The sequence below is a fragment of the Puma concolor genome, chromosome A3 (genome assembly GCF_028749965.1).
Source record: "Puma concolor isolate L17-30 chromosome A3, mPumCon1.1.hap2, whole genome shotgun sequence".
Classification (NCBI taxonomy): Eukaryota; Metazoa; Chordata; class Mammalia; order Carnivora; family Felidae; genus Puma; species Puma concolor.
Genome location: NC_141669.1, coordinates 6,834,326 through 6,856,674, shown reverse-complemented (window position 1 = coordinate 6,856,674; position 22,349 = coordinate 6,834,326). Strand labels below are relative to the sequence as shown.

General features: G+C 49.1%; 1 protein-coding gene across 6 annotated transcripts in view; it reads right to left on the bottom strand.

The window, feature by feature from the left end:
* The window catches only part of ASAP2 (ArfGAP with SH3 domain, ankyrin repeat and PH domain 2), a 173,832-nt gene that overhangs the window by 79,749 nt on the left and 71,734 nt on the right, over window positions 1–22,349 (bottom strand). For all 6 annotated transcript variants that reach the window (XM_086699981.1, XM_086699980.1, XM_086699978.1 and 3 more), the window contains exon 3: window positions 13,125–13,270. In XM_086699981.1, the coding sequence (XP_086556107.1) occupies window positions 13,125–13,270 (146 nt within the window). The remainder of the gene's footprint in view (window positions 1–13,124; window positions 13,271–22,349) is intronic.

The window sequence follows — 22,349 nt, the reverse complement described above, 5'->3', positions numbered from 1 at the left end:
GGAAGTTCTGGCCTTCGTTCCAGGTGATTTTTCTTTCTGGAATTACTCAAATGATCTAAAGTAAGAAACTATTACTTTTCTAATCAGAAAATCATTAGCTTAATTATTATAAAAGAAACAAAGTAGATTAGTGGCTGCCTGGGGCTGGGTGTTAACTGTAAGAGAACACGAGGGGCTGACCTTACTGGGGGCAGAAAACGTCTCCAGGCTGATTGACGGTCATGGCTATGCCACTTGGTAAAATGACTAGAAATCACTTACTCGTATACTTGAAATAGGTGAAGTTTATGAGATGTGAAATACACTTCAATAAAGCCATATTTTAAAAGAAACATACAGGGGTGCCTAGGTGGCTCAGTCGGTTAAGCGTCCGACTCTATATTTTGGCTTAGGTCATGATCTCACAGTTCATGAATTCAAGCCCCGCACGGGGCTCCACATGGTAGTGTGGAGCCTGCTTGGGATTCGCTCTCTCTCCCTCTCTCCCCGCCCCTCCCCCACTTGCTCGCTCTCCTCTCTCTCTCTCTCTCTCTCGAAATAAATAAAAATAAACTTAAAAAAAAAACCGGAAATATACAATTACAAATACAAACAGAATCCCCATTCGTGGATTCACTAACAGAGCTTCCATCCTCCTGGACATTAGCCTCTGCACTGACACGCTCCGCGTACATAACGTGCACGGCACAGCAGCATTCTGACTCAGGGTGAGCGTCCCAGGAAATGACTGCTCTGGTCTCTGCCTGGGCCGGAGAACACGTGCACCAGAGCCCAGATGTTCTGTCTTGGCAAGCGTGCCCTGCAGCACCAAGGCCGGGCTCTGGATCTTTCCCTGACTACGTATGTTGGGGCAGCCCCACAGCCTCAGGCCCACAGCTAAATGAGCCATCTTCTGCTTTGGCCAACAAGGGCGTAAACCACAGCCAAAAGACTAGTGCACATCCTTGTGCTCAGCAGCCCCAGCCTCAACTCATGAGTCATGAAATTTTTATGACCTATGGGAAGAATTAAATTATCCCTGGGTAATCCAACTAGAATATTTCCTTAGCGCCAAGCAAGCACTGGGCTTTTCCCTTCTGCTCCGACTTACTTTTTAACAAGCATGTTACAAAAATTGGCTTTCTGAAACACCAAGTATGGTCTGAATGTAAGTTATTAATCTTACACTGCTATTGACTATGGATCTAATACCAATAGCAAAGAGGCAATCTTTTCTTTTTTTTTTTAAATGAAAGCTCTTATTTAACTCAAGTCTACACCCAACTTGAGGCTCGAACTCATGACCGTGAGATTGAGCGTCACATTCCGACTGAGCCCGCCGGGCATCCCGCAGGTTGGCAATCTTGAAAGTAACAATCCTCCCTTCTCTCTCTTCCTGTCTTCACGTTTCCTGGCTTCACCTGACAAGATGAGGCCACGTGGAGTCAAAGGCGAACAATCTCACAAGGAGAAATACAACGATTCAGTTGGTAGGGCAGACAGGGCTAGAACAACCTCAAGATCAAGAACAACCTCATATGCCCTTGCCACCGACCGGGGAACTAAAATGGACAAAGAGATGAGGTGGGGACTGGGAGAGACAGAGCCAGCCAACAGCTGTCTTTCCGTGATGTTCTTCCTAATTATTTTACGTTTTTGGTCTCAAAATTCCTGGCCTCTAGCTTTGTCACTTCCATACTCTGTATTTGCACTTCTCCTCCTATGCTGCCTCAGCTCACAGGGTGCCATCTCACCTGCTACCTTAGCTCTAGTCGCTGGTGATCCAGCCAGAGCTCTACCCTTGGTCCCACTGTACAACCGACCCCGGGGAACCTCAGTGCTGCCTTCTCCTTGACTTAGGCAGAGCAAGATGGCCTTGCCAAAGGAGATCCATCTAGAAGCCTGAACCTAGACAGGATGCTCCTATCATAGCTATCTTTAAGAAGCAACATGAGGGGTGCCTGGGTGGCTCAGCTGGTTAAGTGTCTGACTTCAGCTCAGGTCATGACCTCACAGCTCCTGAGTTTGAGCTCTGAGTCAGGCTCTGTCCAGAAAGCTCAGAGCCTGGAGCCTGCTTCAGATTCTGTGTCTCCCTTTCCCTCTCTGCCCCTCTCTCCTGCTTGGGCTCCCTCTCTGTCAAAAGTAAATAATAAATGTTAAAAAAAATTTAAGGGGGCCTGGGAGGCTCAGTTGGTTAAGTGTCCAACTTCGGCTCAGGTCACGATCTCACAGTTTGTGAGTTCGAGCCCCATGTCAGGTTCTGTGCTGACAGTGCAGAGGTTGGAGCCCGGAGCCTGCTTTGAGTTCTGCGTCTCCCTCACTCCCTGCCCCTCCTCTGCTCACACTCTGTCTCTCTCTCAAAAACAAACATTAAATTTTTTTTGTTGTTGTTTAATTTAAGAAGCAGCACAAGAAGAATCACAACAGAAAAAGTCCCTGGGCAGACTTCCTACCTCTGGGCTGATGAATCCAGAAAAGAACAGGTCTTCCCAGGGCTCTCCTCCAAAATCCTTAATAGAGTCCAACTCTCTTTGGGGATAATTAGCTTGTCCTTAAAGGATCAATGTATCACTATATAAAACATGGCCAAATAATCTTACCTGAGATTTACCTGTGTCATGTAAGTTTATTTTAATCTGCCTCATTCATGAGAAACTGGAGAGGTAGATAATACTTTGAGATCTGTGGAGTTTTTCTTTTCTTTAAAAAATTTTAAGTCATTTATTTTGAGAGAGAGTGAGTGCACAAGCACACATGCAGGGGAGGGGCAGAGACAGAGAGAGAACCCCAAGCAGACTCTGCACTGTCAGTGAAGAGTCTGAGGTGGGGCTCACCCTCATGAACCGTGAGATCATGACCTGAGCCAAAATCAAGTCGACACTTAACCTAATGAGCCACCCTAATGAGCTCCCCTCTTTTCTTTTTCTAATTTTTTTTAATGTTTATTCATTTTTGAGACAGAGAGAGACAGAGTACGAGCAGGGGGAGGAGCAGAGAGAGAGGGAGACACAGAATCCAAAGCAGGTTCCAGGTTCCGAGCTGTCAGCACAGAGCTTGATGTGGGGCTCAAACCCACAAACTGTGAGATCATGACCTGAGCCGAAGTCAGACACTTAACCGACTGACCCACTCAGGAGCCCCCCTCCTCGTGTCTTTGTAACATGAGCAAATGCTGCTCAATCACCGAGTTAACAAGTAGAATCGAGGCTTCAAAGAAAGGCAAACCATGTGTCCAGCTTTGGCACAGGGCCAGCACCTCCCTGTCGGGGTGGAGGGCTGCAAAAAGACCTCGGACCTCATTGCTCCAATTAAGGGCATAGTTCTTAGTAGAGGTTTCCATATTAGTAAGGATAAGCACATATGAAACTCCCATCACCTGCTGGAAACTTCACGTTATTTCCAGGAGCCAGAGCCTAAGACCCAGGAGGGTATGTGGGTGGTGTTGCTAGGGTGTTAGAGTAGCAGGGAAGCCTATACACCCGTGGTAGCCACCAGCTATGTGCACCCACTCTCACTTAAATTACATCAAGTTAAAGACCAAGTTCCTTAGCTGCACTAGCCATATTTCCAGTGCTCAAGAGCCACAGCTGGTTACTGGTTTATTACACTGGACAGATGTAGACCATTTCCATCAGTGCAAAAGTTCTACTGAACATCAATGCCTTATACCAATAACTTAAACGTTTTTAAGCAGCTTTATAAAGATGTAATCGACATGCAACTAGCTGTACACATTTTAAGATGTACAATTTGCTAAGTTATGACATATATACACACACCCATGAAACGGTACCCAAGATCCAGACAGCGAACACATCCATCCCCCAAAAGTATCTTTGTGCCCCCTTTGCCACCCCCAACCCCCTGCTCCTCACTTCCTGGGCTGCCACTGCTCTACTTCTGTCACCACAGAACAGTTTGTGTTTTCTAGAATCTTATACATATGGAGCCGCGTAGTACGTGCTCCCTTTCGTGGCTGCCTGTGTAACCACGCTGAGCGTGAGCACACCTGCCTGGAGAGCCATCCACGGCCCGCTCCTTGTCCTCTGAGCAGTCCATGGCCTGGCTACACCACCGTCTGCTTATCCAGACACCTGCCAACAGACTTCTGAGTGCTTTCCAGTTTGGGGGCTACTACAAATCTTACAAATAAAGGTGCCATGATTGTTCGCGGGATGGGACTCTCAAATAGCGGTCTTAAAGGCCTTCTCAGAAGGTGACATTTGAGCAGAGTATGAAGTGAGGCCCCGAGCCCTGGGAGAATCCGGTGGAAGAGACTTACCAGCAGAAGGAATTTCTCACAGGAAGGCCCTGCGGCAGGAGTGTGCCTGGTAGGTTCAAAGTTTTCTATGTGCTTTCCAAAGGCTGCTTCCCTGAACGAATGGGCATCCAGGCAAAGAGATTTTGCAGAAGCAGAAGCTGTTAGGTAAAATGGTCCAAATCTTTAAATGGCACTGGGCCGTTTGCTCTCATTTGACCCTTACAACTGTTCTGAGAAGTATGTACAGTTATTCCCATTTTACAGATCTGTAAAGCAACAGAGGGCTGAGTCACCCCCTCGGCCCCCGGATCCCAGTGAGAAGAAGCAGAGTCGAGCTGAGAGGCGGGAGCCTGAGCTTGACCTATCATTTCGCTCCCAGAGACAACCTCATACACATGACCCGAGAGCAGAGCAGGAGCAGTTGGGACACTGAACACGGGCTTCTCTCTGAGGGGCCGTCTCCGTCAGAATTTCCCTCTGGTTCCTTGATACACAAGGGGAACCATCAGGTCACTTTGCTTTTGGCATCAGTGAAGAGACTTCGCCCCCCGCCGCCAGCAGGGGTCTCCCGTGCGGGGCACCGGGGACACAGGCTCCCAGGCCGCCTGCTGTGGCAGCAGAGCCCCGCCGCTGATTTGTTTAATTAAAAACGAAGGGAGGGGAGCCCACGCTGATCTTGAGTTAAGTCTGACACAAACTGAAAGATCAAAACCAGCCAGCTGACAAAAACACACTGGCAACTTTCACACCAGAGACACGAGGGGATACGGCTGACCTGGTTTCTGCCTTGCACGCTGCATCTCTGCCAGTCACACTGCTCTGATCTTTCACAGTTCCAAGTGGAGAGAAAATGGTGACCCTCTGCCCCTCTTTTCCATTCGACGCTAGGTGCTAAAGCTGCACACTTTGGCCCACCTGCAGCCATGCTGAAAACCGCGGACGGCCAGCTCCGAGGCTCAGGGGAGCACCAGGAGAACCCAGGATGTGTGCCATCCCAGGATTCCACAACTTCTCCTGAAGCCCACATGCTGTGAAAGTTAAGCCATCGACCAAAAATGAAAGCACCCTTTCAAACTTCTTACCTCCTAGAATGCAAGGTTGGGAGATCCTTGCTGGGCTCACAGAGGCCCAAGCATCAGTGTCCCTCTTCTTGGGGGTAAGAAGCCTCACAGGCACTTCACCCCGCTGTCCTCTAGGCTAGCTGGCTCCTGACCGGCGAGGTCAGCATTACAGGGAAACTTATCAGACATGCACATACTCAGGAACTCTCAGAACGGGCCCAACAAAGTGTTCTCACAGCTGCCCGGCACCCGAGTCTGAGAACCACCATTCAGTAGGTGCGGCAAGGGGCTGTGATTTTTACTTGAACGAGTTCCAGGTGGTGCCGGTGCTGCTGGGCCCGGGACTGCACTTGGAGAACCTCTGGTCTAGAGCAATGCTTCTCCACCTGTATGCCTACTTGTCCCTTGGGGACCTTATAAAGATCCTGGTTCTGCAGACCTAGGGGACGAGGGCCTGGCAGTCTGCATCTCCAAGAGGCCCCAGAGGATTCCACTATGTCTACATGTTCTGTAAACTGGAATCTGGGATATGCAAGCACGGATATGGTTTGCCAAGTTTTAGCTTTTAAGGAATGATTGATTAGTAGCTGAAAATTCCCAAAGAGAGGGGAATGCACACAAAGAACCTAGGACCTTGAATTGATCTATATAAATTCACTGATGACACCCCACAGGGGCAGGGGCGGGACTCCTGGCCGAGCAATTTGCCAACAGGAGGGGACACCGGGAGCACAGCTCAGAGACGCCCTCTGTACCATCAACCTCTCACAGCCACCAGCCCCGCCCCTCCGTCACTTTCTCCCTCCCTTACCAACCTCCCCCTGTCGTCCCCTCCTCCCTCTAACGCTTCTCCTCGTGCTACCAGAACTTGTCCTCTGCTTTTACACAGTCAGGGAAAAGGTCACTGTGGCCTCTTGGTCACTGAGGTCACGCATCAGGGCTGTTCCTCCAGCTCTCCGGCTGCCAGGATCCCGCGGACCCTCTGCCTTCGTTCATATCTTCTACCCCCATCTATCCACACATTACCTCTTAGATTTCACAAAAGCTTTTTTTTTTTTTTTTTAAGTTCAAGGTCCCCTATATCATGATGGTTGTCCCTTTTAATAGCCAGCAATTGAGAAACTACAGGATGGTGAGAGAGAAGACAAACCCTGTTTTGAGTTCATTATTATGATTCAATCAATCACTATATGAGTATGTCATAATAGTGTGTCCTCTGTGCACCTGGCAAGTCATTAAAGCTACGCACAGGACATGTTCATAAACCCTGCAATGATGCTCGTGTGCAGACAGACCTGAGGACTCCCCGGCCCCATCTCCACCCCAGGGACCCAAGGACCAAGGCGGGGGCCACACCCTCAGGGCTCTGTGGCATTTGCACAGTGGCCACTGGAGCACACACTGCTTCTAATAAAAGCATCTGTGTGTCCCCGGCCAGATGGCAGCGTTTACTGCCTAGAGAGCACCAGTGGGCAGCCAGTCACCCCCCTCTGTTTCCCACCCCCAACTTTCCCACTTTCTCTGACTTCAAGTCAGTGTGCCATGGGGATTACAACGAGGCAGCCCTGACATTCAAAAAAGAAAGAAAGGAAGGAAGGAAGGAAGGAAGGAAGGAAGGAAGGAAGGAAGGAAGGAAGGAAGGAAGGAAGGAATATTATTGAAGTACTTTTACATATATTAGGTGTCTGTGCTACAGCCAAGACATGGGGCCCTCAGATTAGCTTTACTGCTTTTGTTGTTCTGGTCAAAGTTAAGGATGTGTTTTCTTTTCTGGTCAGGGATCTGGGAGTGTAGGGAGAAGCATACAGTGCTGAAGTCTTTGCGAGTCTAAGACAAAGCATTTCCCGCTGTGTATCAGGCCAGTTAAGAAATCAGTGCAAAGGTTTCTAGGCGTCCAAAGTAACCGTCAGTAGGTCTGTCCACAGACTCCATCCTCCTGGAGAGGCTCTAGCCCTCCTGCCCTCCTCACTCAAAGCTTAGAGATTTTTACTTTTCGTACAAACCTACGGCCAAGTTAGCTTCTGCTCCAGCAACCAGTGCTGTGGAGCAAGAAACTGTGGGGGCAGGCGCTGGCAGCAGCAAAACACCAGCAATTAGCAGGGAAAGGAGAGGACACCAAAATGTCAGAAATGGAAAGTGCATAGTCTGGCACCAATCGAGGGGCAGAGAGCCCCATACACCATGGACAAGACACTAGGGGTTTCTCTGTACTTCAGCGTAGTTCATTAATTTATGCCCCAAACAGTGGTTACGCCTTCCTCCCAAGAAGAGGAAATTATAACCAGTGTCCCTGTCGTTGATAAGAAAGTAAGACATTTTAATATAGAAGACATTTTCAATAAAAGACGTTAAAAGAGAAGAAGTCTGTGTACATACTGAGGGTGAAGGCCTCTGGCAGGAAGCTCTCTGTACACTAAGCAAGGAGATGAGCCGTATTAACCTGGGGCATCAGCTCACATTTGGGCAGACGTGGAGGGCGTGGCAGGAGAACACTGCTGGACTGTTCCCCGCACGGCAGGGTGGGACGCCTCTCCGTGGGCTGTGCCCACGTCCCGGGGACACGGTCCGCAGGCCACCACGTTCCCCCACAGAACGTCACTAGCTCCGTACTCTGCTGCTGTGATGCCTTGTCATGTCGATTAGTTATGTAAAATAAATTCATGACTTGTGTGCATGTTGGTCAGTGGAACTCTCAAATTCCTCTTTCAATGTGAGAGAGGTGAAATGTCCTCCACCCCCGGATCTGACGCTGGGACGCCCTCCTTCCCTGGGCACCCGCTGGCTCTGATCCCACCTGGGGAAGTTTGCCACCTGTGAGCGCTCAGTTCACTACCAATTCTCTGAAAGAGGACACAGGGACTCCGTGTCTGGGGATGACCTTTCAGCAGTCTGTCCTCTAATGCAAAGCCACCTCTCAGCACAGAAGTGGTCCCTGGAAAATCTTTCCAGGATTCTCACATCCATCTGCTAAGAGGAAGAAGAACCTAAGAAAACTGGGCTGAGTTTAGAACCAGCTTCATTTCACACATGTTACATTTCTGGAGCTGCCTTGTTTCTCCCCTTTTCTGCATTAACTACAGAGAAAATTCAGAGGCTCTCTGAAGGTGAGAATCTCACCCCTTAGTAACAAGATCTCACTTTATATTAAGTTGGCCTTTCTTTGGAGATGTTCCAACGGCTTTATAAACATCCTTTCACACCACAAAGCAGGTAGGCGGTAATTCTTCTGTCCGGACAAGGGGAGAATTGACAATCTCAGCCACCCAAAACTGAAATGTTTTTAAATGCCTGAGAGAAAGTAAGAGCAAGGCTGTAAAAATAAGAGATAGGACAGATGTGACCAAAAATAGGAATAAGAATGGTATACAAAATACCAAAAAAGGAGAATTTTCCTGTAATCAGCTCGCTCTCAGCAACAGCTTCTTAGAAGCGGCCTCTTGGTGCTCTGGTGGCCGGGCAGCTTTGCCGTCACCGCCGGCCTGGAAAATCAGGCCTGGTGATGCTGAAGCTAATTTTGGTACCAATAAGACATTCTCCCTCTCTCTCTGATCTTTGCCAGAAACAGGATCAACAACCCCAACTCCACGAAGTAAAAGCTGAAACTAAAGGAACGCACACAGTCTTGCGCTAACAGGAAGCTCCTGTGACCAGAACTGAAGTTAGCGTCTCAGAACGACACTAAGATGTCACTGTGTGCTGGGCTTAATTTACAAAAAACCTTTCCCGCTTACTTCTTTCCTCTTGGTGCTGGCCCTGAGGCAGGCCTGGTTTTCCCACCCTTGTGTTACAATGAGGAAACCAAGGCCACCCGGCTGCCTCATGGCCACTGCCACTCAGCCTGGCCTGCGTTTCCCTCTACATCCCTCCTGTTCGATCCTTTCCTCTCCAGAACAGCTGACAAGAAGGCTCAATTTCCTTAAATGCCACAGTGGACACAGTATGGATTTGGAGCTGTGTTTGTTTTTTTGTTTTGTTTTGTTTGAGAGAGAAAGAAAACGAAACAGAGAATCCCGATCAGCACAGAGTCTGACACGGGGCTTGAACCCACGAACCGTGCGGTGGCAACCTAAGCTGAAATCGAGTTGGACGCTTAACTGACCAAGCCATCCAGGTGCCCCTGGATTTGGAGTTTTAAGACCTGGATTTGAATCCCAACTCTGTCGCGTGATCACTACAGACCCGGTAAGCCAATCAGATGAAGGTAACACAAGCCATCTCCCACAGCAGTCAGGAACAGAAGGAACCAGCAGGAACAAGTGTCCCCTTAACGCCTCACGCCAGGGTTACTGCCCCATGGGTGCTCATTAACGATGGCCGCTGACAACTTACTGCAGAAAGCGGGGGCCCTGCCGGGACTCCCACAGTGCTCAAGGTGGCAAAGCCGTGGGGTGGTGGGCGGAGCAGTAGTCCGCAAGGTCCGGGCCCTGCCCTGCCCTCAGTTTTGCAGAAAATCAGGAAAAGAAGGGGCGGTTTTATTTAAGCGCACTGGTGTCTGTGTCACTGATGGAGAAGGATTGCCTCGCCAAAACCACGTGCCCAAGTTTCTGATTTTTAAAATTCCATTTCAGAGATGGGTCAGTTATACCTCGTAGTTCACTCTAGTTGTGATTCTGGCACATGCGGTTAAGAGCGAAGGGCAGTTCCTTTCCCACCGCATGCCTCGGTCATATAACCTACAGAGCAGGGGGAACACGGACTCGCTCGACAGGGTTGTTGTAGAGATGAAGTAAGTTAAGACAAATAAAGCAACCAGCAAATTCCACACACAAGACTGGGTATGGTATTCTCAGTCTCGTTTTCTCTAACAAAACAAAACGAACACACACAACTCCAGATCCATCGTCCTCTCCCATTTCAGAGCAGAGAAAAGCCAGGTGTAGAGATGAGCCGGATGAAGATAAAGAGTAGCTGCCTGGGTGAGGGGGAGGCCCCTGCTGGAGGCCCTGCTGGCATTCCCTTCGCCGTCCTCCTGGGGTCCCTGTCACCGCCTCCCTCCTGGCTGGATCCTGTTTCCTGACTCACACATCTTCCTCTTTCTTGGCTTCCCTCTTCATTTTGCTAAAGCACGTCCTTCAGGAGTTCCAGAGAAATGACGCACTGGCGCCACACTTTTTGAGCCTTGCATGTCTGAAAGTGTCTCTGCTTCTACCCCCGTGCGCAGCTGCTGGGATTCCAGGTTAGAATCGTGCTCCTCAGGATACTGGTGGCCTTGCTCCGTGCCTCACAAATTCCAGTGTTCCTGCTGAGATGTCCAATACCACTGATTTTTTTAATGCTTATTTAAAGAGAGAGAGAGAGAGAGAGAGAGAGAGAGCACACAAGTGGCAGAGAGGGAGGGAGAGCATCCCAAGCAGGCTCCTTGCTGTCAGCACAGAGCCCAACACGGGGCTCGAACTCATGAGATCATGACCTGGGCCGAGATCAAGGGCTGGACGCCGAGTCCACTGAGCCACCCAGGTGCTCCCGACACCACTGATTCTTAATCCACCATGTGCCTTCTGAAGCGTTAAGACCGGTCACCTGGGGTGGGTCCTCTTCCCTCACTGTTCCGGGCACTGGCCGGCCTTCGATCTGGAGACCAGCCACACCTTGTTATGCTCACGACACCCTCCTGTTTTCCATTCTCTCTGAATCCTCATCTCGTCTTTTATTTTCCATGTTTTTGTTTTGCTTTATTTTTGATCGGTTTTCTGAGAGGCCTCTATTGCAACCTTCTCACTGGATTTTTGCTTTTACATTTTCTCACAGCAACCGTCTCTGTCCTTTAACGATAAGCTGCATCCCGGCCCCTTCCCTCTGACACAAGGTCTACCCTGATCTCTCTGAGGCATTAAATGCAGTCTCTTTAAAGTTCTCTTCTGCCCTTCACGCTGCCCGTTTCCTCTAAGTCCTTTCTTCTGCTTATTTTGGTCTTTCATTCTGGAGGCCATTCGCTCCTACTCAAGAGCGAGGAGCTCAGAGCAGGGAAGGGGTGGACCCACAGGGGCGCTGGGAGAGTGGGCTGCAGGCGGCCTGTGTCACAAGAAGACCCCCACAGGTCTTCCCTGGGACCATTCAGCTTCTCCAGTTTCAAAATTTTTTTTGATGTCTATTTATTTATTTTGAGAAAAAGAGACAAAGCCGGGGAGGGGCAGGGGGAGAAGGGGAGCGAATCCCAAGCAAGCTCTGCATGGTCAGCAAGGAGCCCCATGCAGGGCTGTAACTCATGAACATGAGTTCCTGATGTTTCAGATCAGAGTTCTGAGTTTCAGATCATGAAATGCGCTGAAATCGATTGTCAGGTGCTTAATGAACTAAGCCACCCAGGTGCCCCTTCTCCAGTTTAAAAAAAAAAAAAAGCTCCAATCTGACTCAGTGGTGAGAACCTAATAAGCATGTCTGCCGGGGTCCAGGGAGTGGGCCGATGGGGGGCTGGAGCTCCCTGTTCGAGGTGCTGGCTGCCAGCCTATTTGGAGCACGAAGAAACGAGTGACCAAATTGATAAAACCCCACGAGATTCAAATTAACGTGAGTAAAAAACTCAAGTACAGTAATGGCTTTTTAGTGCTACCGTTCCTAACTGAAATATTTTACAAGTGAAGACAGAGCCTTAAGGACCTGGTTCCTTCCCCTCTCCCTTATTAGCTCATACACAATGTCCCCTCCCTGCCACCTCCTCCAGCCAGACGTACAAACCCGCCATCATCATCACTCCAAGAACGATGAGCTACTTTTTTCGCTTGTAATTCGCGTGCGGATGGGAGAAATGAGAAAGGCACTGCTGTTGGCGACCCTGACCTGCTCTGGTCACCCATGACCTTGGGGGAGCGAAACAGGAAAGAGATGCGGGGACCATCCTGGCATACATTCCCCTTGTGGAAGAGACCAGGCGGCAGGTCACAAACACCCTCTCGGGCCATCCACGTGTTCGGGACTCTGTTCCCACAAGGGAAGGCACAGAGCTGCCAAGCCCGAGAAAGAACCCCATTCACCCCGGCTCCCCAGCACCTACCGCAGGCAAGAAGTGCCTGTTCCATGTTTCCATGTACTTCAGTGACTTTTTTTAGGCTCTGCATTTGGGAGCATAAAAGGCCTTTAAATATTCATAGCAATTTCTGTGCTTTGATTATAGGTTACCTTGCTGTGTAAGACAGGCCTGAAACATATTTGTTAAATATTGTTAAGTTTAAATGCCTACCATAATTACCAGAAACAGGACTATTCTACATAGTTTAGAAACTTAAAAATTGAAGTCAGAGGCCCTTAAGAAGATGAATGCTTTTATCCATTTTGTCCCACAGCTGTGCATATTTAAAAGGCTGACTTGAATTTAAAAAGCCGTGTGACCATGAAAATTGCAATTCTAAAATGTATTCCAAAGTGACCTAATGTGATGGAAAATACAATTCCTTTAGGTACCACCTGAGCTATGAAATTTATTCCTGTTCATCAAACAAACCTTAACTATCCTCTACCGAGCTACCTTTCCATCTAAAGTAACGGCAGGGGCACCTGGGTGGCTCAGTCGCTTGAGCATCTCACTTCGGTTCAGGTCACGATCTCAGGGCTCGTGAGTTTGAGCCCCACGTCGGACTCTGTGCTGACAGCTTGGAGCCTGGAGCCTGCTTTGGATTCTGTGTCCCCATCTCTCTCTGCCCCTCCCCTGCTTACACACACACACACACACACACACACACACACTCTCTCTCTCTCTCTCTCTCTCTCTCTCTCTCTCTCAAAAATAAACTTTAAAGACAAATTTTTAAAAAGTAAAATAGAAAAATAAAGCCACAGCAGGCATGTCGCACGTGGCCCACGAGCTGCATGTGTATGTGGACACTTACCAGGTTTTTGAAAAGTGCCGTCAACTCCTTTGTGAACACTGAGAACTTCAGGAATGCACTTCCTAAGTCCGGGTCGTCTCTGCACACACAGTTGCCACCGAACTTCTCCAGAGCCTGGGTGTACTGCTCTTCATTTTCCACGTGAGCTACGGGCAGCAAGGTGAGATGCGTGGTTAATACGGCAACCTCTCCATTCCCGTCCTCAGCAGGCTCTTCTTAGTTGTGAATAAAACTGAACACATCAGCAGGACAAAAACCTGAGACAAGTCAAGGTGCACCAGGAACAGAAATCACTTTGCCGTCCTGACAATGCCCCGTCGTGCTGGCAACGGATCCCAAAGGACAAGCACGATGACAGGGAGGGAAAGCCCCCAGATTATTCCTCAGGTAAAGAAAACCACTGCCAGCCAATGCCAATACCTGGGCCTGAAAACCATGGCAAGCAAGGGGAACATTTGTCTGTGATGGGCCACCCCTGACCCTGAGCCAGATTCCCATGACCCCTGAATGGTGTGCCCGCCCACCTTACCAGGGAGGCGCTGTGCCCTGGACCCCCAGTGGTGGCCTCAGGGGCTTCCGACACGAGTCTACCAAACAGAAGAGAAAATTAATTTCACTGTTTAAGCCCTTTTTCCTTGTTTTTATTTTTATTTTTTCCTTTGACATTTCAGAAAAGGACTTGAGAGTTCTGGATAAATTAAATGCATTTCTGAGACTATACTCAGCAAACAAGACAGAAAAACACACATATGGGTCCTGAAGAATGTGTGGCAGAGCAGGAAGAGCCCTCAGATCTGGGTTCTAGGCCCATGCCTTCCGTGGCATGGAAGGAGCACGTACGTGACTCCGGTGAGTAAATGACACAATGTCTCAGCAACCGGAAGGTCAGAGATCTGCTGTGCGATACTCACAAGGGTAAGGGGAGAATCAAAGAAGAGTGTGGCTGACATCGGCCCCCACCCAACAGCACTGACTGGTAGTCAGCAACAGCAGATGTCATTCGTATGATGCACAGTTTATGTTTTTCCACTCCTCACGACAACTTTGTAAGACATATGCATTTTTTCTCATCATGGTGAAAAGAAATCGGGACTCAAAGAGATCAAATAAGTTGTCCTGGAAAACAGAGTCAGCAAGTGGCCGAGCCAGAGTTCAAACCAGCTTGTTTGGGGGGGCCCAGGGTTCTGTGCACTGGTGTCTGTGTCACTGATGGAGAAGGCTTGCCTCGCCAAAACCACGTGCCCAAGTTTTTGATTTTTAAAATTCCATTTCAGAGATGGATCAGTTATACCTCGTAGTTCACTCTAGTTGTGATTCTGGCACATGCGGTTAAGAGCGAAGGGCAGTTCCTTTCCAACCGCATGCTCTTTTAGAACTATTTCAAAAGTTGGTGGTCAAGACATGGGCAATTCCAGTGTGGTTCTGGAAGGGAGCGACAGCCACAGCAGACGTCTGGTGCTGAGGTCATTCCACTGGGTGGGAGAAAACAGAAATGCAGAGACCTAAGTCGCCCTGGGAGCCAGCGGGGAGCCCCTCAAAATGGTGCCTGTGCCGCTCTAAGTGAACACGCACGGGGCACTCACCGGGTGAGGGAATTCACCTTCAGTTAATGCCTACCAGGTGGCCTTTAAAGCCTTTGTTCAACTTAACTTGGTAACACTCAGGTGTTGACATTATCATCCCTATTACCTTCTGAATGAGGTGGAACTCAGCGGGGTGATACGATTCGCCCAAGATGGTACGATTGGTAAGAGGTGGGGCAGGGGTCAAATCCACCCTCTGTCCACTCTGTGGGCTGCCTCCCATGGTCAGCCACCTGGGGGAAAGAGGAACCTGCCTTGTCTTCACTGGTCGTCAGCCAACCCGATGCAGGACAGACAGCAAGCCTTCACGCTGCAGCACCAGGAAGAATGACGAGCCTCCTGTCATCCCTGGCTTGGAGCTTCTCAATCGACTGCCTCGTATAGGTTATGTCTTAAAACATTCTTTCCCTTACAAATCTTCAAAATAACGTGCTGCTTCCAGCAACCCCAACCGTCATCAATGAAGTGTTTGGTCCATCATGATCACCATGATCTCACACGTCTCAAGTGTTCTGTTCCACTGCAGTCATTATTTCTGATGCTCAAACTGTCCCAACTTAGGTCAGTGGGACCCTCTTCACGCTGATCTCACTGGGTTTTTTTTTTATTATTATTTATTTTTTAATGTTTTTATTTATTTTTGAGACAGAGAGAGACAGAGCATGAGCAGGGGAGGGGCAGAGAAAGAGAGGGAGACACAGAATCTGAAGCAGGCTCCAGGCTCTGAGCTGTCAGCACAGAGCTCGACGCGGGGCTCGATCTCACAAACTGCGAGATCATGACCTGAGCTGAAGTCCGATGTTCAATCAACTGAGCCACCCAGGCGCCCGTCATTGGGGTTTTTAACACAAATTTCTCTCCTTGCAAACAAATTGGTAGCTTCTTGAGAAAGACCGTAGCCCTGTATCTCTCTGTGTCTTCCTGAAACAGCAGTGTGGTGCCCCACTGTGAGCACAGTAAACCCTCCATAAATACAGATTAACTGATTGACCCACTGGTCCAGATCGCCCAAAGTTCTGAGATTTTCCTACTAGAGAACAGAAAGTAGTTGAGCGCCTTTATTTTTCTTTTGCCGAAAACAAACTTAAAATAGGAACCCAAGATAAATAGCTTGGGAATAAAGTTTCTGGAAGGAACCCAAACTGGTCTATCAGCTTTTATTTACGAAATTGTGAAAGCTGTTTTTCTAAAAAGAGCTCGCTCTCTTGCCTCCCCCAATGTTCAAATATATCTTAAACTCTGGTTTGTATTAATGATCCAGAACCCAAAATCCTTCATGTGAGAGGGACTTAGGAAAATGAGGCTCCAAGTCACTGAGACCACGGCAGGACAAGACTCTGTTTCTTTCTCAATTCTAACCCCACAGCCCTTCCGTTTCCCACATCCCACTGCCCCGAAGTCACACTTTCCACCAACCCAAGTAAAGGGATGAAATGAGAGAGTCTCACAGAAAAGTCTATTATGAAGCCAGTAAGCACACGTACGTTCTGAATTTAGAAGTGAGGACAGCGTTTTGTTGTGTGCTTTTCAGTTTACTTGGTTCTGTTATTTTCAAAAACCCCGGTACCAAGGAGAAGGCCCCAAGCATACAGTGGAAGCCCAAACAGTTGGACCCTAACAGCACAAAGGCAGCCTGTTTATTAACCCTGTGTTATTCCACAAAGGGCCAAGCACAGCGAGGAAGCAAGCCGGGGGCCCAGCACTGCCAAAGGACAGCGGGGGTCCAGAGCCAACTCACCTTCAACCAACCCTTACTTCCACCTCATGTATTTCACTCGTTACCCCCAAGCCTGCAACAGGGGTGGGACCATGTGCTGGGGCGGGACACGATGACGAGGGCGCACGTGGTAGCTGGCATGTGCCTCTAGGGAAGGACACGCTAATCCACGCCGCCGATGGCCCGTGCCGGGCCAGGTGCTGAGGATTCAGAGATGCCAAGAAGCCGACATCTGAACTGGGGCTCCAAGGTCAGGTGGCAATTTCCAAACAGGGAAGAAAGAGGAAGGTAGTCGACCCCAGGGAGCGGCATGGAGCCTCGTGTGTTCAGAGGCTGTGAACGCTTTCTCAGGTGGAAAGCCCCGGCCTGCACGCGGCGCTCAACCCTCAAAACCATCACAGGGCAGCACAGGCCCTCCTCCTCAGGGCCATCCATGCCCACCACTAGGTCTTTTCAGTTGAAATGGGCCCTGGCCCAGAAGCCTCTCTTTACAGACAGGAGCGCAAAGCTCAGAGAGGGTGCCGACTTGCTCAAGGTGACACAGCAGATCTGGAGCAGCGTTGGAGCAAGAGCTCAGGTTTCCTGACACCCAGTCCTCCAGCGTTCTCCCATCTGCTCGTCACGCAGCCACCACTCTCGGCTCTAGGCTGACAGAAGTGTCACAGTCCGCCAGCCGAGCACACGTGCCGGTAACCCAAACACCAAGGGCCACAACCAGAGAGCAATGGGGGTGGGCAGGTCACCCTGACTCGGCCCATCCGAGCCCCTGCTCCTGGCCAGACTGCCAGCCACTCCGGTCAACCCCGTCTGACACCACACATCCCAACCACCCACGCAGACAGCTCTGCCAAGGGTGCATTTAGGAAGAGACGTATGTTTCTCTGCAGTGGCGGCTTTACAAAGACATTCCCTAGATTGCATGGCGATTGACAGTCACCCGTGGGCCACAATTTTAATGTCAGGATAATCTGCACATCAAGGACACCATTTCCCCGCACGCGGGCAACCCTACGCCTCGCCTGCTTTCGCATCTGACATGGAGCACGCAGCTCCCGGGAGAACAACTGTTTCCCGACAGGATCAAAGACGGTCCCTGTTTCCGACAGGATCTCTGCCCTGTGACCATCCATCCCGTGGGAGAAAACCGTTTTTAGAGCTTTATTTCCAGAGTCGTCCCAGATGAGAGCCGCTCAGTTCACCATCTGGTAATCTGTATTGACAGCCCACAGCAGTTCTGCCATCCAATAACCCCACTTCAGAAATCTATTCTAAGGAAACAATCCAGGTGACCAAGAGATGTGTGTACAGAAGAATCTGCAGAGAATGAGAACGGAGACCGCCCAGCGCTCCAACAATGTGGAAACGGTTAAAGAACAGTCTCTCCAAAGTGGAGTCCTATGGAGGTTTTTGAAATCATGGACTAGGAACATGGTCAGGATACGTTAAAAAAAAAAAAAAAAAAAAAAAAGGTAGGATACAAAACTGCACATTTAGTGTCCACTTTGTAAAAAGTTAGAATGTAGAGAAGAGTCTGAAAGGAAAAGGCATCAAAATGCTACGTGGTGGTAAACACAGCGAGCACTCAACCACCAGCGCGGTCTATGCGACACTGGACCCTTTCCGGGTGGGCGTCTCACGGCCCCGGGAGCATCCGTGGGAGCGGACACGCCCAGCCCGGGGCTGCAGACCAGGAGCACACCCCGCCTGTCACCTGGGAAACGGGACCCGCCCACGACCATGACTTTGTGCTACTGCTTTTCTTCTTTCCTTTTTGATTTTATTTGGAAGTAGTCGTTGCACCCAGCGTGGGGCTCGAACTCACAACCCTGCGATCAAGAGTCGTGTACTCCCCTCACTGAGTCAGCCAGGAGCCCCTGTTCTACTGCTTCTCTGAATTTTCTAAACGAAGCTCATATAATCTTTATAATCCGAAAACAACATCTAGAATAAATAAATTAAACTCAGGTGTCAGCTACAATGGGTAGATTACTCTGGCTCTGTGTGCCTGTGGAGGATATTATATTCTGTCTCCCCACCAGTCTCTCCTGGACAGGCTGACATGACAGAGACAGACCTTGGGACCTGAGTACCTACCCGAATTATCTCTGACAAGACACAGGTGCCTATAACCAAAACCAGTTTTGATGAGAACACCCTTCCTACTTTATAACCCCTGAGCCCACGCTCAAGACAAGCCAGACAGGAGGGAAAGATGGCCTCCCTCTTGGAGCCTCATCACTTGCCATCTCTCCAACATACTGTGCTCTTTTCTATTCTCAAAACTCATTTGCTTTAACTCTTTCCTGGGGCGTCCCCGCTGACCTTATGGCAACTACCAGTCCTTACGGAGGTCATCACGGATGTATCTAGTCTGGTTATGTCTAGCACAGGAAGCTCGCGATGGAGTCAATTAAGGTCAAGGTGTGGGCTGGCTATTGAAATATGAAAACTTTAGTCTGAGATCACCGCATACTCTTTGATCCCGCCCTACATTAATGACAAAAAAATGAGAGTTAGAGGTCTGTGTAAAGAACTCCACACAGCCCCCCTGCCTCTATATAAAACTCCCACTGCCCGCAGAAAAGTGCATTTGGGAGGAAAGGGGGAGGGGGGAAGAACGGAGACCAGTCTACTAGATGAGGTCTTTTTTTTTATGTTGTCCTTTCTGTCACTTTAGATTACAGGCTCAGAGTACAGAAAACCTCTCAACATGCACTTGTATGTACTCATTCTGTAGCTCCCAAATACGTGCTACCAGTCGAGAACTTTCTGGTTACTATAGGGTAACAACCCAATCACCCTGAAAGCCCATTCTGCAGTGAGCACTAATGAACACTAAAGATTCATGAACCACAGCCCCTGCCTCAAGGAGCAAACCTCTGCAAGAGAGAAAGACTCACACGCCCGTCAGTTCCGTGCAGAGTGTGCAGCTAGAAAGGGAACGACACGGGGGATGCTCAGGGGCCAGGGATGGCCGGAGCCCGGGGAGCATCTGGCAGGGGTCAGAGGAAGGACCGCATCCCAAGTAACAGAGGGTCCCAAAAGGCTGTACAGTGACATGATTAAGACTTGTATTCAAGACCGTCGAATCTGGAAGGGACAAAGACAGATAAACCCTGGTAGCAGGATGGCGATAAATGTTCAAGAACAGCCCATCGCTGGCGATGCTGCCGGAGGTAGCAACACAGCCTGCGATGAGGAAGAGTCCATTTTCTGGGGCTGGGGATGGAAAAGGCTTCTCAGAGGAGATGAAGCCTAAAGGACTCTTGTGCTTCAGAATCCGGTCCAAGAGATTAAAGCCAAGCAGTCAGCTGCTTGATTCACCCCGGCCTCTCCTTATGCAAAGAGCTGCTTCCCATCCCCAGGCTGCTCTACCACCAAAGCAGAGGAGGAGGCAGGAGCTCTGGCCGAGGAGCCCCTTCAGCCTGGCGTCCCCAGGGGTCTGGCCCAGAAAGCACGGAGGCAAATCAACGTCTGCTGGCTGTGGACTGTCACTGCTGGAAACGTTACGCCCCCGAACTGCACGGATGCCCTCTGTGGGCAAAGCGGCTTGACCGGCCACACTACACAGCGTGCATGTGGTCACTGCAAAGTCCTCTCAGCCTTCCTCCCCTTGATTCTTGCCTCCTTGTCCCTGAAGGATACAACTCACATTACTTCCAGACGCTCCCCAGAGCCCTCCCGCCCCACTTCTTTGATAGCACAGCCAGTGGACCAGAAGGAAAGACCACTCCTGTGGTGTGGCGAGGTCCCCCAGAGTCTTCATGCCCAGGAACAAGCAGCCTTGAAAAATCAATGGTCTCCAAGCCTCATGTAATAGCTGCCATTTGTGTAGGAAAAATTGTGGATACACATACATACATATATTTACACACACACACACATACATACACACACACACACACACAATCTTTCACCCCTACAACTCTGGGGGATTTTACAGATGAGGAAACAGGTTCGGATACTCTCTGAATAATGCAGTCAATGTTTTACAGTAAGTAAGGCGGAGAATCGGCTCTGTGATGATACCCACATCTGTAAACCGTGAGGGTTTAGCCAGATCAGTGGTTCTTTAATCTTCTGTCGATGACGGACACCAACAAAAATCAGAAAAATGTTTTGATGCAAGGAAAAGGTATCTTCACATAATTTTTCATACACATTTTGGGACACAGACCCCTGTCCGCAGACCCTACCTACGCCAGGTGAGAAAGCCCTAGCCTGGGTGAGCTTTTAAAGTCCCTCCCAAATAGATACCGTGACCCTCGGTATGATTCACGTTAATACTTGGGACTTGAAGTCACAAATCCTAGTGTTCCTTCTGATTAGCTATCCTTCCATGATTAATACATTGATCACTGCTACCAGGATTCCACAATTCCCCACCTAAATTCCAACCGTTATTCTTAACCCGAAGAGAAGAAGCCACAAACCCACAAACATCTCAGAGACCTATAGGAGGACGGCCTCTGAAGGTCTCAGAGTCAATGTCGCCATGGCCCCTACAACCTCCTTAGAAAAGAGGGGCACCACGCCAGTGACCAGCTCACCCAGCCAGCTCCTCTCTCGTGTTTGAGTCAAAGCCCGATCCCATGAAAGCACCCTCTAGAGAGGAACACACAATATCTCACTTCCTCATCCTAGACAACGCCTTCGGATATGCGTTCTCCCTACCCTCCCGAGCCAAGATGCACCAGCACCTTCCAACGTCCTCCTACAATGAGGTTTTCAGCTTGAAGACTCTGAGGTTCCTCTTTAAATGCTGCTCCTACAATTCAGTAATGGGGGTTAACTACCTTTTTGGATTTTTTTTTTTTAAACACACTTCCCCTAAGGTCACTTGACTCACCTTTGAGCTTCTCATGTACTGGGTCACACCAGTCGTGATCAACCAAAACCACCTGGAGGTTTTCCAAAGGATCATAGGGCTCAGCCAGATATCTAGTACATTCCCACTGCATTACTGCTTGCTCCTTCTCCACTGCGGGCCCTCATTCACAGACAGCGGTGCCACGGTCAACAGCAGAGTGGGGGAAGCAGGTCTGGGTTTGAATCTCAGCTGCTCTAATTGCTAGCTGTACAGCCCCGGGCAAATGACTACTCTGCACCTCAGTGACCTCATCTGTAAGTGGAGTTACGGACAGTACCTACGTCACAAAGTTGTCGGGAGGGGTATATTTAAGTAAAGTACTTATTTAGCATAGTGCCTGCCCTACAACAAATACTTCACGAGTATCGGGTTTTTATTACTGTTATTATGCCTCCACTCTCCAGTTTATGAACATCAATACAGAAGCATTTTCTTTTCTTTATTGTGTGTTATAATCTCCTATTCCTTTTGATCACAGATATGGTATCAGACATTTCGTATCCTGAGTTTTTATAGGCTGGATATTCCATCATCGGTATTTTTCTTTGTGTTGCTACAGAACCATAATTCCCTCAGGTAGTAGGTCCTAATTCAGTGACAGGAGGCTTTCGGGTTTTCTCTGTGATAAGGCACTACGACAACGCAATGAGCCTTGTTGTGCATCTTCCCGCATCAAGATTTGTATTTTTCTTCATATGAACTGCCAAACTGCTTTTAAAAAACTCCATGCACCAATTTTCAATGCCACAACAAAGGGGAATACCGGTTCCACTGGATTCATGCCAATCACTGGGGATTACCGTGATTTAGTTATTCTCTCATGTAACAGGTGCCAGATATAGGACCTTCCGAATGCACGATGAAATGTCACTTCCCAAACTATTTCACAGATTTCTTTTAAACTGCTCTCTCCTAATTGTATGATATCTATAATAGAGACAATTCTCTGCATTAATCTTAAGCCCTGTATTAATTTCATAGCCATATTCTAATTAGCATCACAAATAACATGGAGAAATACACACACGCACACAAAATTACTAAATTCTCATTTC